The sequence below is a fragment of the Manacus vitellinus genome, unplaced genomic scaffold (assembly GCF_001715985.3).
Source record: "Manacus vitellinus isolate BGI_N305 unplaced genomic scaffold, ASM171598v3 scaffold_41_pilon, whole genome shotgun sequence".
NCBI lineage: Eukaryota > Metazoa > Chordata > Aves > Passeriformes > Pipridae > Manacus > Manacus vitellinus.
Window position 1 is genome coordinate 4,303,481 of NW_021940545.1, and position 17,716 is coordinate 4,321,196.

General features: G+C 49.7%; 1 protein-coding gene across 2 annotated transcripts in view; it reads right to left on the reverse strand.

Moving 5' to 3' along the window:
- Positions 1-3,660: 3,660 nt before the first annotated feature.
- The window catches only part of SORL1 (sortilin related receptor 1), a 44,992-nt gene continuing 30,936 nt past the window's right edge, over positions 3,661-17,716 (reverse strand). For both annotated transcript variants that reach the window (XM_018078693.2, XM_008926900.2), the window contains exons 30-48: positions 16,995-17,129; positions 16,466-16,621; positions 15,560-15,709; positions 15,050-15,178; positions 13,466-13,592; positions 12,764-12,933; positions 12,404-12,516; positions 11,976-12,080; positions 10,959-11,031; positions 9,707-9,789; positions 9,358-9,454; positions 8,613-8,797; positions 7,995-8,114; positions 7,750-7,914; positions 6,794-6,968; positions 6,275-6,381; positions 5,163-5,355; positions 4,816-5,028; positions 3,661-3,853 (exon numbers count right to left, since the gene is read on the reverse strand). In XM_018078693.2, the coding sequence (XP_017934182.1) occupies positions 3,786-3,853; positions 4,816-5,028; positions 5,163-5,355; positions 6,275-6,381; positions 6,794-6,968; positions 7,750-7,914; positions 7,995-8,114; positions 8,613-8,797; positions 9,358-9,454; positions 9,707-9,789; positions 10,959-11,031; positions 11,976-12,080; positions 12,404-12,516; positions 12,764-12,933; positions 13,466-13,592; positions 15,050-15,178; positions 15,560-15,709; positions 16,466-16,621; positions 16,995-17,129 (2,564 nt within the window). In that variant the 3' untranslated portion in view covers positions 3,661-3,785. The remainder of the gene's footprint in view (positions 3,854-4,815; positions 5,029-5,162; positions 5,356-6,274; positions 6,382-6,793; positions 6,969-7,749; positions 7,915-7,994; positions 8,115-8,612; positions 8,798-9,357; positions 9,455-9,706; positions 9,790-10,958; positions 11,032-11,975; positions 12,081-12,403; positions 12,517-12,763; positions 12,934-13,465; positions 13,593-15,049; positions 15,179-15,559; positions 15,710-16,465; positions 16,622-16,994; positions 17,130-17,716) is intronic.

Below are 17,716 nucleotides of genomic sequence, written 5' to 3' on the forward strand. Positions count from 1 at the left end.
TGGATCTGCAGCTGCCTCCTGCTAATGCTGTGTCAAGGTAGGAGCACATGGAACAAGTTATGGCAGGGTTAGACGGGGCGTGAACTCACAGCACGCCGGCTGCTCTCCTGCAGCTGAAATATCTGCATGAAGGCTTTTCCCCCTGAGGACAACATGACACGTTTCACCCCTCTCCAAAATTCCTCTGAGTGTTTACCTGGGGTCCAGGCTGTCAGCCAAACCCCAGAGGAGCTGGAAGCTCCTGTTCCAGCTGGCTCCCATGCGCGCCCGGAGCGGGCGCCGGGCTCCGAGGAGGTGGGTGCAGGGAGCTTTTACAGAGGTTCCAGCCAACAGATGTGATTTATTCAGGCTGAAAAAGATCCTTTTTTTTTTTTTGGACCTTCAATAGGGTGGTCAGATCTCCAGGCTGGAAAATGGCGCCTCCTTTTCCTTTGTTGTAAAAAAAAAAAACAAACCCATCCCCCAAAAAATGCACAAAAAGCCTTTGGAAACCCAAAGCAATCCATGGTCCAAAACCCCACCAGATTTTAGTGTTCAACCTCTGTTCAAATGGACTTGAGAGTACCCATGGGCATCTGTGGGAAATCTGAAATGGATGCAAACACAAAATAACTGGAATAAGTTCCTCCTGACCAGGGTACTTTCCATAACCTTTTATTTTTTTCCCATACAGATCCAAACATTTCACTGGGTTCCTACAAAACAAACCCAAATCACCTCCCAAAAATTAGGGCATTAGAATCATGTCACATTGCATAAGGCTACTGAAAGGAAACCAGAACAAAATATACATCCACATCCATGGACCCTATTTACAGCAGAACCCTCCCACCCCCTATATGTCTCCGTGAACAAGATTTCCGTGCTTCAAAAGTTCATAAAAATATACAATTTACCCAGGACTGCATCTAATCTGCTCAATCCCCACCTGGAGCTTAGACTTCTCTATCTATCTATCTATCTATATATAAAATACACTAGCCCTGTGAAGTTGCTTTGCTGAGAGCACAGTGGTGATTTTTTTGCAGTGAAGGGAAAGTCTGGGAGGGCTGGGGAGTGTTACAGTACCGTCCACACGAGGAAAGCTGGGCTTTGCAGAGCCCCCAAACCCAGGCTTGACTCTGCAGACCAGGCTCAGCGGGCTCTGCTCTGCCCACCTTGGGTTAGGGAGGCACAGGTAACCATGAGTGTTGGATTTTGGGTCCAGTATGACCCCAAAATGCTTCGCTCTGTACCAGCCACTGGAACAGTCCAGTGCTGTCCCCCAGCTGCTGCTTGGAAGTCTCCAGCCAAGGGATTTCTGCAAGATTTAAAGTGGTTACAAGGGTCCCCCTTGGAATCTTGCTTCGAGGCAGAGATGGGCTAAATTCTGCTCACCTTACTGGAGCAGGATTTACCCCTGGGGGAGTAAAGTATCTGTATTTAACCCCTACTAATTCTCACCAGAGAGGTACCAGCTCCTGGGATACTGTACTGTAATTTTCAGTTACCTGTGCCAAAAAGATTTGCTTTTATAAGGAAGGAGCTCAATACTCTTTATCTCTGCTTTTAGGCTTCCTTTCCTGTATCAAATTTTTGATTTCTGTTTTTTTCAGACTAGTTTAGCCCCTGGGTCAGATTCTGGTCCCTCTATGTAGCTGTAACTCCAGGCAAATAGAGCTATGTGTGCTGGGTTGATTTATTCAAAATTTCAACTCCTGAACATCACCTGACCCACTAACAAGGTAAAAATATTGCAACTCTGCAAGCTTGCTGCTACTTATAAAAATCTGATTCTAGTTTGGTCCCAGCTCTGGGGGGGAGGAAAAAAATCTGTCTCCAGGAATGCTAACACCAGTAATTGAAAATAGAGTCAGTATTTCTATAGAGTATCAAACCATCCAGACTTCAACTTTTTACACATTTCCTATTGTGAAATTAAACGGATCGGTCGTGTATCAAAACATAGTTGGCCTCTCTCATTTCATCCGTAGGAAGACTGCAATTACAACCTAATTTACACAGCAAAAAATACTCTCGTTTTAAGGGAAGGAAACAGTGTGACAAGACAGTGTGTGCTGTATTTACTGGTGAGGGGGTTTGCATATACAGGGCACGGACAGGTGAGAGCCCTGAGCATCCGCCCCTGTCGTGGCCCTTGGGCTGGCAAGTAGTGGTGAGAGTCACATTTGGGTGAGATTCACATTTTGCCATCACAAAAAAAAAAAAAAAAAAACCACAACAAAAAGCTCAACAGTGGTATGTAGACATTGCTTGGCTCTTGCAACCAGGATTATGTCTACTGGAAATGTGAGATGACTAGCGATGGAAAAATAATATATTTGTAGATATATATGTTTGTGTTTTTTTTTTTTCCTTAGAGCTGAAGGTGCAACTACACCTGCTTTTAGGAAATGCTAAGGAGGGAGGATTGAATCCCTGCTGCAAACCAAACGAATTTAAACGTTCAGTAATCCCTGCTCCATAGGGCTGTGGAAAATCTGGAGCAAAGCCTTTCCCAGTCGTGCACACCGGAGGCTCCCCCTTCCGTCCCACCACAGTGTCAGCAGCTGAGGGAAAGCTCCAGGAGGAGAGGTGTCCTCGTTACCTGGGGAGGGTGTTTTAAGGTGCTAGTGGCAAATTTTGTGAGTGGTGTTAGGGACATGAACTGCAGGTTAATTAAGCCCCGTGTGATGAGCAGCAGCGCGGTGGCTGCAGGTGCCCCCCGAGGGGGTTTTGGGCAGCAGGGGAGGGTGTGAGGTGTCATTACTGCAAACCTGGGAGGGAGGGGCAGAACTGCAAAGGCTGGGTGCTGGAACAGCACTGCAAAAGCTGCCCCATCCCTGCCAGTGTCCAAGGGCAGGTTGGAGCAACCTGTGATAGTAGAAGATGTCCCTGCCCGTGGCAGGGGGGGGAATGAGATGATCTTTAAAGTCCCTTCCAACCCAAACCTTTCTGTGCTGCTGCCCAGGGATAATCAGACCCCAAAACCCCTCCTGTAATGGGCTCATGGCCTGTCACACCCACACACAAGGGTCTGCACGACCCTTTTGGCTTCCAGGTAGGGCAGCAGGAAGATAAACTCCTCCAGAAAGTTTGTGCTGCCGTGTCTGGACTCGAGCTCTGAGATTGCTCAAAAAATTGAGTCTTTTGATAAGGGAGAAAAAAATATGTAAAAATAAGGATTTGTATTATCATGGCAAGAACAATGATGGGGATGCCAAGATACTACTGCCTTGCAAGATAAAGTGGCACATGTTCTACACAATAATGTGTACAATGTCTGACGACTTTGGAAATCTGTTCACGAGCAGATTTCCCAATAAATTAACACAACAAAAATACTTCCATATAAAACAAAGTCCAAAGGATTTTTTTTTTTTCTCTAAAGTAAAAGCAAAACCTTCAGGGACTATATTACTTATCTCTCTCTACATATATAATCTCCTGAATTTTTTTTTTAAATAAATTTATTCTTGTCTTAGAAAAATAAAACGAGTAGCCAATTTAGTCAACGGAAAATATCTCACAGACTTAAAAGCATGCCCAGCAAGCATAGCCTTGTAAGACTAAATTAATGTTAAATCAAAGCAATTTGTTACTCAACCAACCTAGTCTGCAATTCACAGTTGATTACTACAAAGTGTATTCTTAAAATTATTATTATTATTATTATTATTATTTTTTGGCCCATATAAAAATAACGTATTGCAACTCAAAGTGCATTTTTAAAATAAACAATCAACTATTTTTATCAAATAAAATATTTACACCATTTGGTTTTTTTTACAGTCAGAGTTGAGCCCTCACGCGATGACCATGGGGACGTCATCTGAAAATCCAGTTATCATTGGGGCTTCATCGTCCTCATCCCCTGAAAAACAAACCCAGAGAGCTGTTAGGGTGTTCTTAAAAACCACTTATTGTGTTTTTCCTCGTGCTCTTGCCTGGTTTTTCTATGTTATATTCAGGTTTTAACTGATTTGTGCTGGAGGGAGAGGTGCAAGTGAAAGCATTTTAGGGCTGGGAAAACGTTGGAGGGTTGGACTTGATGATCTTAAGGGTGTTTTTTGCAACCGTTCTATGATTTATTCTAGGCCAGCTTTGTACTCTTAGGACAAAATCAAACCATAGAGCTTTTAATGCCTAAGGTGGCCCAAAGCATGATAAAGTAGTTCTTGCACTGATTTCATGTCCTGAAAGATGTCCCCAAATTCCTTTCCATGACACCAAAGCATTCATGTCCCTCAGGGCTGCCCCCAAATCCATGCCAGGACACCAAGGGATGTCATGTCCCTCAGGGCTGTCCCCAAATCCATGCCAGGACACCAAGGGATGTCATGTCCCTCAGGGCTGTCCCCAAATCCATCCCAGGACACCAAGGGATGTCATGTCCCTAAGGCTGTCCCCAAATCCATCCCAGGACACTAAGGAATGTCATGTCCCTCAGGGCTGTCCCCAAATCCATGCCAGGACACCAAGGGATGTCATGTCCCTCAGGGCTGTCCCCAAATCCATCCCAGGACACCAAGGGATGTCATGTCCCTCGGGCTGTCCCCAAATCATGCCAGACACCACAGGGATGTCATGTCCCAAGGCTGTCCCCAAATCCATCCCAGGACACCAAGGGATGTCATGTCCCTAAGGCTGTCCCCAAATCCATCCCAGGACACTAAGGAATGTCATGTCCCTCAGGGCTGTCCCCAAATCCATCCCAGGACACCAAGGGATGTCATGTCCCTAAGGCTGTCCCCAAATCCATGCCAGGACACCAAGGGATGTCATGTCCCTCAGGGCTGTCCCCAAATCCATGCCAGGACACCGAGGGCCACGTACCTAAATCATCTCCCGAGGAGAATATGGCCGAGCCGAGGCGGGAGCTGTAGTGGCTGTTGGCAAAGGCAGTGAAGCTGTTCTGCAGCCTCCTGTGCCTCATGTACAGCACCACGAAGCCAATGCCCAGGGTCACCAGCAGCAGGAACAGCACCGGCACCACGATGGCAGCGACGTCCGTGGATCCGCCGGATTTCGCAGCAGAGGAGTCTTCACCTGTGGGGAAGGGAGGGAAGGAAGTGCTGCTTGCACCCACAGCCCATAACTGGTGTGTGGGGCTCACATCCCTGAGCCTGTGAGGCTTTCATGGGTCTTTGTTGAGGAGGGTGTGTGAAAAGCCGGGGACTCACCCGTTCCCAGCTCGTCGTAGAGGAGCGTGGCCGGCTCCCCGCACATCTGCCCGCTGTAGAGGCACCTGGCCTGGACACTGAACGAATAGTTGTGACCTATCTTCAGGTTGGACACCTTGAAGAAGTTCTCTGTGGTGTTGCCCAGATAAGCTGTGATGTTCATCAGGCTGTCAAACATGTGGATCTCGTAGCCCTGAGGGAGACGCAAACCCCAAATCACTCGGCTGCAGAGGGGGCAGGTCTGCGCCCTCCAAAAGGGCTTTGAAACTTGTTTTTCCTCCTGGATCTGGGTTGGATTTAATCTGTTGGGCTTTCAGCTGGGAGGGAGCAATGTGGAGCCTCCTCCAGGAATTGTGCCTTGACTTTGGCCAGTTCAGGGAGGAGAGGTCTCCCTTCTCCTAAGTAACTAGTGACAGGATGAGAGGAAACAGCCTCAAGCTGGGCCCAGGGAGGTTCACAGGAAGAATTTCTTCTTGGAAAGGGCTGTTAAGCATTGGAAGGCACTGCCAAGGGAGGTGGTGGAGTCCCCCTCCCTGGAGGTGTTCAGGGAATGGCTGGACGTGGCACTCAGTGCTCTGGGCTGAGGGACAAAGTGGGAATGGGGCACGGCTTGGACTGGGTGACCTTGGAGGTCTTTTCCAACCTTAATGACTCTGTGGTTCTGTTTTGGTCTGTCAGGTTCACTCCATTCTTAGCACCCACCCCAGACCACCCAAAACAGAACCCAGAAGGGTGATGGCTTTGTTGGCACAGTTTGCTACCTTTCCACGTCCTCACAGACAACATTCACAGATCTTCCATCAAAGTCTAAATAATGACATTTCTCAAACACCACCAATACGCTCCCAGCCAGTAGGACAGTGTCCTATTCCCAGTCCTTCCACACAATTGTCCTTTTCTAAGAGGATAATCATGTTCCCAAAAGGTGACTGACTCGATCTATCAGCTTTGGTGCCTGAGCCGTGACAGGAATATAAGTGAGCTCTGCACAGAGGGCTCGTGAAGGACACTGAGGTGGATTTTAAAGAGCCTGTGAAAGGAACCTTGCAGTGACTCTGCTCTAGGTTTTTCTGGAACACTCTCCATAGGACAGGAGAGACAGCACAACTTACCCGGCTTTCATTGAAATTACTTTCCTTTAACGCCAAACTCTTCCAAAAAAGCAGAATATGGTCGTTTTCTGTTATGATTTTTAAGGCATCCGGTGCAGACAGTGGAACTGCAAATGAGGAGAGAGGCAGTTGTAACACTGGTGACACTTTCACAGCAGTGTGGTCACTGCTGAAACTCAGTGGTTTTTAGGGCTCAGCACAACACCCTGCTCGGAAAAGGGATTTTGTGGCGTGTAAACTGGCAGGAGTTTGTCAGTAAGTTTTTATGGCAGGACCACAGTGGTGCTTGATGGTGTGCACACAGCCAGCCAAACTGGTGCCTTTCCCATCCCCATATGGCAGGAGGAAAACTCCCTGGACACCATTGGAGAGGCTTCCTCTCCACTGCTGTTGTTTGGGGGTTTAATCACCTTCCCTGGGAGCTCCAGGGAAGCCTCTCAGAGCTGGGCTTTGGCTGTGGGAGAGGACTAAGTGATGCAGACACATCCAGGCAGCACAGGGGTGGGTTGGGTCCCTTACCTGTGTTGATCTTCATGCTGGACTCTTTGCTCATGTTTCCCAGCTGAACAATCACGTGGTATTTCCCTCCTGGTTCCAGCTTCTTGATGGTGTATTCCACTGTGCTGTTCCGGGTTTTCACTTTGTAGATTTTATCTGTTTTCCTGACTAAATCTTTAACTGCCACGGCATATAACTGGAGGGGGAGGAAAGGCAAACACAGGGCAACATCTCACTTTCCTGCAGACTTGCCAGCAACCTCATACAGTGGTAGGACATTAGACAGGGGGGAAAAATTTGATTTAAGCCATTCCTGTCCTTTACAGAAAGCCTGGGAAGTGAGATTCCAAGCCTCTTGCTGGATCCCTGCCCGAGATCAGTGTTTACTGATACAGAAAATGCAGTTACTGGAACAGATGAGGGCAGGAGGAAAACCTCAGGTTGTATTTCTCAGTGAATCACAAGCATTCAATGAGAACTCCTGCCCTGTCAAGGTTTCCAGTTCTGCTGGGAAGATTTATGCCTTCAAACCTTTGCTGTTGAAGCCTCTGGACCAGAATAGGAGGGGGAAGCTTGCTGGGAAAATGGCTTGGCCTCAGTGGAGCGAGACCTGGCCATAAACCAGCGTGCCAGAAAACACAACTGGGCTTTGTTGGGGCTGGAGCTGGAGGCAGTGCCCAGCCCAGCTTTACCCTCCTGGGCAAAGCCAAAGCCCAGAAAAGTGTTTTAGCACATGCCCACGGGTGTTTTCAGTCTCTGTCAGCAACAAATATCCCAAACCTGACTCTTTTTAAATGAGTATCACAGTCCTGGGTTGATGGGAGTGAGAGTCCTGGAGGTGTCAGCACTTTGATGATGACTTTATAGGGAGGGCAGGCCTGAACTCAGAGTTCTCCATCAGCAGCAGGGCAAGGATCTGCCTTTGAGCCAGGGTTTTGCATGCAAAGGGGCAAGGAGAGGGCTCTGTGAGGCATTACCATGTCCTGGTCAGGTGAATCATAGGGTGATTCCCACTTGATGACAGCAAAGGTCTTGCCGGTGTGCACGGAGTGGAGGTGCCGCGGGGGCAGCCGGTTGTCGGGGATCATCTTCACCACCACGTAGTCAGAGGGTGGCCCTTGGTAGGGAGACATCACCCGGACCTGGAAGGGGATCAGAACTGTGCCTTCACGTAGCCACAGCCCCCAGTGCAGCTCCAGGGGGGAGCAGGAGGGGAGCCTACCAGGAACAGGTACTGCTCGTCCCGCTGCACCAGCACCGTGACGTTGTGGGAGGTCGTGGTGGTGTTGTGAGGGCTCCTGTACAGCTCCAGGAAGGATGTGGCATAGAAGATGCCATAGACCTGTGGAGGAAAACCACAACAATTTTCTTTATACCTGGGGCTCTGGGATCTAACCCAGCCCGTGCTTTTCTCTGTCTGGATGCACAGCCCAGAGCATCGCTGCTCGCTTTTTGGGGACACAAAGCAAAGACCCTTTTTCCTGCTTTTTCCTCCCTCTTGCCCAAGTTCAGGTTCAATCTGCCCACTTGTCTCTGTGCTCCCCACCTGAAAATCCTGGGCTCAGCTCAGATAACACAGCAGTCAACTCAAAGACTGCTGGAGCATCAAGTTCTCTGTATTTAAGCCACTTCTCCACTGCACTGAACAAGCAGACAAGAAGCCTTTCTTTGCTCCTGTTTAAAGGGCAGCAGGAGCTTTCCCTCATTTTTGAGCATAAAATTTTCAAGGCCTTGGAATTCGGTGCCAACAGAACAATCCCAATTTAAGATGTGGAGAGTGTTTTGAGGCTCTGAGCTAAACACCACCATGGCTGCTGAGAAAAGAGTTTTGGTGCCTTACAACATTCCTGGGTCCAGTCCAGCTGCACTCCACTGCTGTCTGGTTGATGGCCTTGGCTTTGAGGCTTGGGGATGCAGGTCTTGTCCCACTGGTCACCACATGCACAAAAGACAGAGGGCTGTCACCCAGCTCCGTCTTAGCCCAAGCAGAAAGTTCATAGGGGGTGTGTGCTGTCAAATTTGCCACTGAGCAAGAAGAGAAACGTGCACTATTAGGTGAGGCAAAGCACTGCAAGGGCAGGGTGAGAGCACGAGGGGAGGGTCAGCAGCATCAGACAGTCTTAGACAGGAGCCTGCCTCTCCTGGGTTGTGCTTGCATTGCTTTGGAGTAATTTTCTTTATACCTGGGGCTCTGGGATCTAACCCAGCCCGTGCTTTCCTCTGTCTGGATGCTTTCCCATATCCACACTGTGCACACCAGGGATTTTTCCAAACCAGAAATCTGATTAACAGGGACATGTAGTGTACACAAGCCCAAGAAATCCTTGTTCTGTTTCTCCTCCCTTTTGCAGGTCAGAAACAGAACCACATACAAAATCCAGTATGGGGTAAATCCCAAATCTGCTTGAAATCTCCAAGTCCTAAAAACAGGGGCCCAGGGTTTGCTGGTTGGTCCTCTCTAGATTTGTTCCTTCCTAAACAGAAACTAGTTGCCAAAAAAAGAAAAAGATAAGCCTACAGCCTTCCATAAACCTTCCTGTTTGGTGTTGACTAAAGCAGAATTTAACACTTTGTTCACAATCTACCTTTTTGGATGGACTTTTCTCCTTCTATGATCAGGGTCCTTTTTTCCTGCCTGTGGGTATCAAATGTCCAGTAGATGTTCACAACATAACCACTGACCTGTCAAGCACAGGGACACACAACATGAGCTCACTGTGATTCACACAGTGAAAGAGCCACCCCTGACATTGTATTTTCCATCCTAATTAAGTGCCCCGGGGCAGTTTATGAGTAGTAAGAAATGATTTGGCATGAAACATCCAGTAACTGCAATGCTTTGATAGGTGACAGCTTATCCCACCCACTATTCACCGTTAAACCAAGGCAGGCCTTTTATTTTAGACCTAGAAGGAGAGGTGAAAAAAACATTACCTTGATATTAGTGGTCATTTTTAGGCTGAAACTTATGGAGTCCTCGCTGTAGCTCTCAATGTGTATGACAGGGGGAGGGATGACTGGAAGGAAAGGGAGGAAGAGCTGTTACTACAGCATAAAGAAATAAAAATACTCACTGAGAGGGGACAGATAAAATACAGGCTTTAGTTTAGGAGTTAATTTAACCCAGCTCTCAGAGCAGAAACCCCCATCCTCCCAGCCCCACCTTTGCCTGTCTGTTGCCAGGTACCCAGGGAAGACACAGACATGCTGTACCTCTGTTATTTTTTAAATCAACCACCTCAAAGCTGCCTTATCTGTGCCTTGCCCAGTGCAGCCTGGAACTAGAGAGGTCTGGGCAAAGGGATTTCCCTTCTGAACCCAGCAGGATGAGCTCCTATCCCAGTTAACAGCTCCTGGCCTCTGGGGAGCTGGTGAGGGAGGTCAGGAGCTATCGGCAGGGACAGCTGCCAAACACTCATGAAAAACCTGAAGTGAAAGTTATTTCTGTTCTTTTTACCCCTGTTTTTCTAACCACCTAGTAATTCACATTATCTGAATCCTGCACTTTTAGTAGCCTGGTGTTTTCTTTCCCTTATTTGTCAGCACAGGGAGGATGCACTTTTATGTAACAAATTAGCAGAAAGTTTTGATGTGGGAATGTAAGTTTGGATGAAAAATTTGGCACGAATACAAACGACCTCAAAAGGTATTTTCTAAAAAAAAAAAAAAAGTTGGGAAGGAAATGATTTACTGTGCTTTTTGAATTTATCTACTGTCAGGCTGTAATGTTGTGATGTTTTGGGAGCATGTAATGGTCTTTTAGTGGAGATGCAGAAACCATCATAATCATAACCTAAGAAGGAGAAGGATGAGGAGGAGGAAAGGAGTTGGTGGTAATGTCTTGCCTATCTGAAGGCAGGATCTAGCCTGCAGAAGTCAGAGGGAATCCATCTGCAGTCTAGGAGAGAGGGGCACCTTCTGGACAGGCTCCTTGCCCAATCCAGGGCAGTACATCCATCCTCTGTGCCACAGAGGAGGAGTCAGTGACCCTGCCAGATGTGCCACTGAGCTTTGAGGCAGCTCAGGTTGAGTGAAATGGTACAGCAAAGTTGTCAAAACAGTGTAAAAGACTCAACAGGGAGAGTAAAGGCTGAGGAGGTGGCTGTGCCTGCTGAAGCTGACACCTCAGGCTGATACTCTGCCTTTTTGTTGTGTTGTCTGAGTTGACTGAAACAACAACATTTACCTTTGCCTTTTATGGTGGTTATGGATTTGGAATCACTCCAATTTCCCACTCCTCGACTAGTTACTGCAGCAACCTTTTCAAAGAAGAGGGTGAGTTAATATGAGCAACGCTGTATAATGCAAAAGGAGGATGGGGTTAGAGCAAGGTTACAGACCTGGCAGAGCTCATGGGAAAAGGGCTTTGAAGCAAACAATAGCTTAATTACTTGGCAATAAAATGCTTAATACAGAGATAAAGCAGACTGCTTAAAGTCAGTTAAAGGAATCTAAGAGGAGGGAGGTGCAGCCTCTTTGCAGATAACTGGTCTCTCATGAGATCTTTGAGGAGCCCATCAAGATAAGGAGCTTTGGACTCCATGGGCCATAGTGTAGGTAAGAACTGTGCCAGTGGAGTCCATGCAAGCACTAAATCCAGTTCCAAAGATTTATTTGGGAATAGATTATATTGGGAAGGATCACCACAGGAGGAAAGACTGGCTCCGGCCAACTGTGGGAATAATTTTGGGGGCACATTTATCCCACCTCCCAGTGAACTTCCCAAGAACTCATTCAGCACAGGAAGGATGGACAATGGCAAAGCACACATTTCCCAGGGCTAACTGTGCAGACTTTCATTTCCTATCCTTATTGCTTCTGTCTATAATTACCCAACCTCTCCCCTGTGCAGACATTCCCCACAGGCAGATCTCTGCTTCTTTTCCCAGTGATACACTGAGGACCAAATTTATCTCTGGCCCAGATCCAGTGCAATTGCAGTGACATTGGAATGGGCAATTAGGAGTGAGGATTTTATAATACAGCCTGGCCTTCTGGGAGAAGGAGCAAATCAAGGGCCTTAATTCAGTCCTTGAAACTATACACATTAGCAGTGCAAATGCCAAGCCCCTGGTGTGGGTTGGCATTAAAGGGCAGGATTTTAACAAGATATCTTTTTAGCAAGTACTTAACTGTGCAGGACTTAGAATATTTAGTGAAAAGTGGTGAGAACATTCATAGACAGAGCTTGGAAAACACTCACTCTGACTGTGTAGAGCGTGTTGGCCTCTAAGTTCTTGATCTCTGTGTAGTTGGTGGTGGTTCTGAGGGACGACCACTCCTTGGATCCACTGCTGCTGTATTCCACCTGGGAGCACCAAAACAAGGCATGAGGGCTCCACAGCCAGCAACACCACAGGGTTTCTCTGTGTCAAATGTCAGCAGAAGGGAGTAGGACAGCTCAGAGAGGGAGCCAGGAGTGAAATTATGAACCCGAGGGCTGTGCCGACACCTACAGCCCTGCAGCATTTCTTCTCCCAACTTGCCCAATGCTCTCAGAATATTTCCTACATAAAATGTCCTATTGCAGGCCCACCCCCCTGCAGAGCTAGCTGTGTTCAGACAGGCCAGCTCGTGCTGCTGTCCCCATCCCACTGAGCTGTCCCCATCCCACCGGGCAGCGGGACTCACGATGAATTCCCGAATGAGGCCGTGGGCGTTCACGGGGGGACTCCAGCAGCCCACCACCACACCCTCAGCTTCTTTTTTCAGGGACAGCTGCAGGTTGAAGGGAGCATCTGGCACTGGGGAGAGAAGCAGAGGAGTCAGTGACAGTCACAGTGGTGTGTCCAGATCGCACGGGGAGAAGCAGGTTTGCCCTGAAAGGTTGGGACAAAGGGGTGGACGGTCCTTTTTCCCAGTCCAGCACAAATCCCAGGCTTATGGAAAGGCCTTTTTTTCTTTATAACAGGGATACCTGTGTGGTATCTACTTTCTGAGCCAAAGCAGCACGAGTGAGGGCACTGCCAGGAGCTGGGCAGCTCTGCTTACATCCTTCGGGTGCCCGCAGCGTGATGAAGTCGTTGGTGTTGTAGACCCGGCTCAGACACTGCACTTGGACCTTCACCTGATAGGTACAGTCAGGCTTGAGGACCTTCAAAACGCTGTTGGTTTTGTTGCTGTGGGTTTCCAAAATCTTCCAGACGCTTTCTCCGACCGTCCTGCGCGAGAGAGCCGCACGCCTCGGGTCAGGATGGTGCTCAGTTTGTCCCAGAGGGTGTGGAACCATTTATCTGTATTTTAAAAGCTTTCTTTTTGGTAAAGCCACGCCACCAGCTTGAAAAGATGCTGTTGGGAGGCCTAAACTAACCATGGCTTGGTGGCTGAAAAGCCTCTGAGGTTTTCTATAACTGCTGTGTTCTAATTTATTGTCTCTGTTCTTGCTGTTAGTGGTCATACAAAGACAAGACCCAAGTGGAAAAAAAAATGAATATAGCTACTTTACTGTCTGAGTAAACAGTCATGGAGAAAACAAATACAGTTTGTCACAAATGCCCTCTAGTTACACCTATTTTGGGTGTCCTTTGCTACCAAATCTCAGAAGGTTTTCCAAGCAGAACTTGATTGAGCAGCTCTGCATCTTTCAGGCCTGATTCTGCACGGTTCTCTGCAGCACCCTGATACCTGTGCTCATGCTTCTCCTGGCTTTTACTCAGCACAACAACAGGTCATGCAGTGTGGGGGGGGATGTACCTGTAGTAGATGTTGTAGACACAGGAGGTGGAGGACATCCTTTTTGGCCGGGCCCACGTCAGAGTGACATCCCCGGAGAAATCCGCTGTCCACTGCAGGTTCTGGACTTTGTACACGATTGTGTCATCTGAGCAGGCAAAGGGAAAAGTGAGTCTGTCAGAGGGAAACAGGCCTTTTGCCCAGGAGAGAAACAGGAGTTGTGTTCTCTCCACAAACAACAGGTGGAGGTAGAAACAGCACTGACTGAAGGGAGTGTGTGCACCACTCAAATGAGGTGTGTGATTTAGGAGGGGTTATCAGTGGAGAAGAGCAGGCTCACAGAAGGCAGTTCAGAGCAGGAATTTACCCCTGGTACTCTTAGTTCTACCTAAAATGTCTTGATTGTCTTTATTCTGCACCGTGCAAGCATCCCCTTTCCCCTGAGGGATGATAAAGTGTGGCTGTTGATGAAATACTGAGTATTTTGGAAGTGTGAGTGCATATTGAACAGTGCAAGCTAAGTCACTCTTCTACTGATGCAATGAGTCTGTACTGTCCCTGTCAGTCACCCAGGGCCTTTCCTTGTGTGTTTTTCCTTATCACATCTTGTGTTCAGCAGAAGGACCCGAGCAAAGGCTGGTAATTAAAGTTTGGGGATTGCCTTGGCATGAGCTCGGTGGCTAAATCACTGCCTGACCTTGGGAGAGGCATTTAGGGGATAAAAGCACTGTGAAACCCAGCACTGGCAGTTGTGGGGCTGGAGGTGCTGATCTGAAACATCCCAAATCCAGCTGGGCCATTCCCTGCCCTCTCCCCCCAGGGATGTGTCAGAGCCCACACCCAAGGGCCCTGGCCTGGCCCCATGTGGGTGCTCAGCTTCATTCCCAGTGCTGGGCAGAAGCCAGGCAGAGCAGAGACAAACTGCTGCTGCTTTGCTTTCCCTAAACAGCTGGAAATGAAACCCACTGGGTCCGTGGACAGGCACAGCAGGACAAGCTACCTGAGAGGAAAAGAGATGGTTTCCCCTTGGCACAGCGGCCAAGCCGTGCATCTCAGCAGCTCCTTCCCCCTCCCCTGAACCTGCCAGCCTCTCCCAATCAATATTTAATTAAAGAACTAAACCTGATTGATGCTCAGCCCCCCGAGCAGTTCAGTGGGAAGGCAGCTGGAGCTCATGGCCAGCGGCAGCGATCGAGCGCCGTTATCTGCCCAGGGCGGGCTGTGCCCCCCCTGCCTCCACAGGGCCACCCTGGCAGGGCCAGTGATGGCAGCAGGGCACGTGCCACATCTCCGAGGGTCACCTTGCAAAGGGGGACAGAGCAGGAGACTATTGCTTCACCTGTGGGCCATGTAAAATAGACAGCTTTGCTCCTAACCGTCCTACAATGATTTTTTCGGTGTCTGAGGCTGCTGGAAGACAAATTGTCGGTGTAGAAATTGGATGTGGAGTTTGTCCCAGTGATAAATGGATGAGGGGGTAGCTTGCACAACTGAACAGAGGCAGATAAGTCACGGATGCTGTGAGTGAAAGGTCAGGTGTCCAGGAGAGCAGCTCTGTGTGCTGACAGAGCAGGGCAGGAGAAATGGGAGGGGGCTGCTGCTCACCGGTACAGTTCCTCTCATCACTGCTGTCTGAGCAGTCCAGATATCCATCACAGCGCTCTGTCAACATGATGCAGGCCTCTCCATCCTCACATTTGTAACCATTAGGGCACGACAGGGTGCTCTGGGTAGCTGCAAAAGGCAGAACAGTTCAGGACTCAAGGTAGGGAAGTTCCCTGGCTGGGCTGTTTGCAGTGCCAGTGCTGCTTCCCAAGCAGGCACTGGCTGCATGTCAGGGATGGAGCTCAGGCTGATGTGTCAGTCACAGGGGTGTCTTGTCCTGGCATGGTGGCATCAGAAGAACCTGGAGCTCATCCCATGTTAAACAACAACTGGACTTCTAATGGCAATGGCACTGTCGAGGCTTTTAATTCCTTTTTTTTTTTTTCCGTAAAACTGCATTTACTGCAAGGATTTCCCCTGCAACAAAACCCCTGGGTGGCTTCCCTGTCCTCACAAGGAGCTTCCCAAGGGAAGGAGCCAGGTGAGAGCCTCTCCCCTCCCCTCACTCACGGCAGTTCCTCTCGTCGGTGCCGTCCTGGCAGTCCCTCACGCCGTCACACCGCTTCCAGTTGGGAATGCACTTGTGCAGCTGCTGGCACTCGAACTCAAACCTGCTGCAGCGCCCCGGGAGCGCCGGGGAGGTGGCTGTCACGTTGGGTCCTGCACACAGAGCAAGGGAGGAAACCACCCAAACCATGGAAACCACGGCGGCTGTCACCAGGAGGGACCAAAACCCGTGCCCAGGTCCCGACTCCACTAGATGGCAATCTCTCTCCATCCTGCAGGTGGATGGTGTCTGCTGGGATGGAGCCTCAGCCATCCTCTCTCCTGACTGCAGAGGGCTGGAAAAGCCACTGCTTTGCAGGGAATGTCCTGCTCGTGGAGCTGGAGCAGTGTCCCAGCTGGTGGCAGCAGGGCTGACCCCGGGGAGAGAGGGAGCACAGAGTCATAGGATGTGCTGGGTTGGAAGGGACCCACAAGGATTATCGAGTCCAACTCTTGGCCCTGCACAGAACCATCCCCAACAGTCACACCCCCTGTGCCCCAGAGGATCATCCAAACCCTCCTGGAGCTCTGGCAGCCTTGGTGCTGTGCCCACTGCCCTGGGGAGCCTGGGCAGTGCCCAACCAGCCTCTGGGGGAAGAACCTTTTTCTAATATCCAACCTAACCCTGCCCTGACACAACTCCAGACCATTCCCTGGGGTCCTGTCCCTGGTCCCCACAGCGCAGAGCTCAGTGCCTGCCCCTCCTTTTCCCCTCCCGAGGAAGTTGTGACCTCCACGAGGTCTCCCCTCAGCCTCAAAACTTTTACACCACGGTGTAATTCAACCCCGCAACGTGGACCTTAAGGCCAACATTCCTTGCAGAAGTGATCCTGCAGTAAGAGGGGAAGGGTGAGGGAGAGGAAAGCTCACGTGGGGTGGGACAGGCCTCCTCGTCAGAGCCGTCGGTGCAGTCCCTGTACCCGTCACACACCCAGCTGTTGGTGATGCAGGAGCCGCTGTTGCAGCGGAAGTGGTTGGGCAAACACGTCGGTGGGATCAGCGTGGTCATGGGATGAACTGGAGAACCTAAAAAACACCCCGGGGAGAGCCTGCCCTGAGCTCCCTGCCCCTGTGCACGGGCTGCCAGCTGTGCCCGCTCCTGGCAGAGCCAGAGCCACGGCCAGCGGAGGAGCAGGCAAGGCAGCACATGGCCAGTGCTTTCACCTGCACAGCTGGGGAAAACACTTCCTCGTTTTGGAAATCAAGGTTTCCAGGTTTTGGAAATTGGGATTTCCAAAAACACGGAGTGAAAGGGTGCATGGGAGTGCACACTCAGCCCGTTCATGGGGGATTTTGGGGCCACAGGGGCTGGCTTAGGCTGTCCCACGGCAGCTGATGCTGAGAGTGGTCCTTCAGCATGTCACAGCCCAGAGAAGAGCAGAGCACTGTGTGTCCTTACCCTCACAGTCCTTCTCATCAGACCAGTCCCCACAGTCATTCTCCTTGTCGCACTTCCACCGGTTGGGGATGCAGTGCCCGTTCCCACACTGGAACTGGTAGTACCGGGAGCAGTTCGGGGCCTCTGTTGGGTTTTCTGACAAGGAGAGGAGAGTCCTGTGAGCCCCAGAGTTACCTCACCAGTTTTCAGCACAGCTGAGCTCTGGGAGCACCTCAGGCTGGCCCAAAGAATATCACCCAACACAGGTATGATCCTTTCTCTTCATCTCCAGCATTCCCCAGCCCTCACTAGCCTGTTGCCACCACTGTTACTTCTGTGGCCAGACACCACCCATGATCTCAGAACCAGAGCTGGCAGCAAAATCCACCAGAGCATGGCAGAAAGGGAGAAGCAAACCCAGCAATTCTGAAATGAAGAGGCAGCTGCCTCGCCTGGCTGGGTACAGCTCCCCCAGCCACCCAGGGAACAGTGGTAAATATTGAGTTTGGCTGGAAACTGCCTGTCTGCTTTGGGCTGGGAGTCTGTGCAGCAAATACCGTCACATAGGACTTAGTCAAGCACAAGATGTGCCAGCTGTATTGGATTTTCATTGTGCTTCACTGGCAGGACAAGGGCAGTGATACTGATCTCCACACAGGACTCACTGTGATGTGCACATGGAATACATATGTACACACGTGAGTGCCCGTGTAAAACATGAAGAAGGTTGTACTCCATGCTCC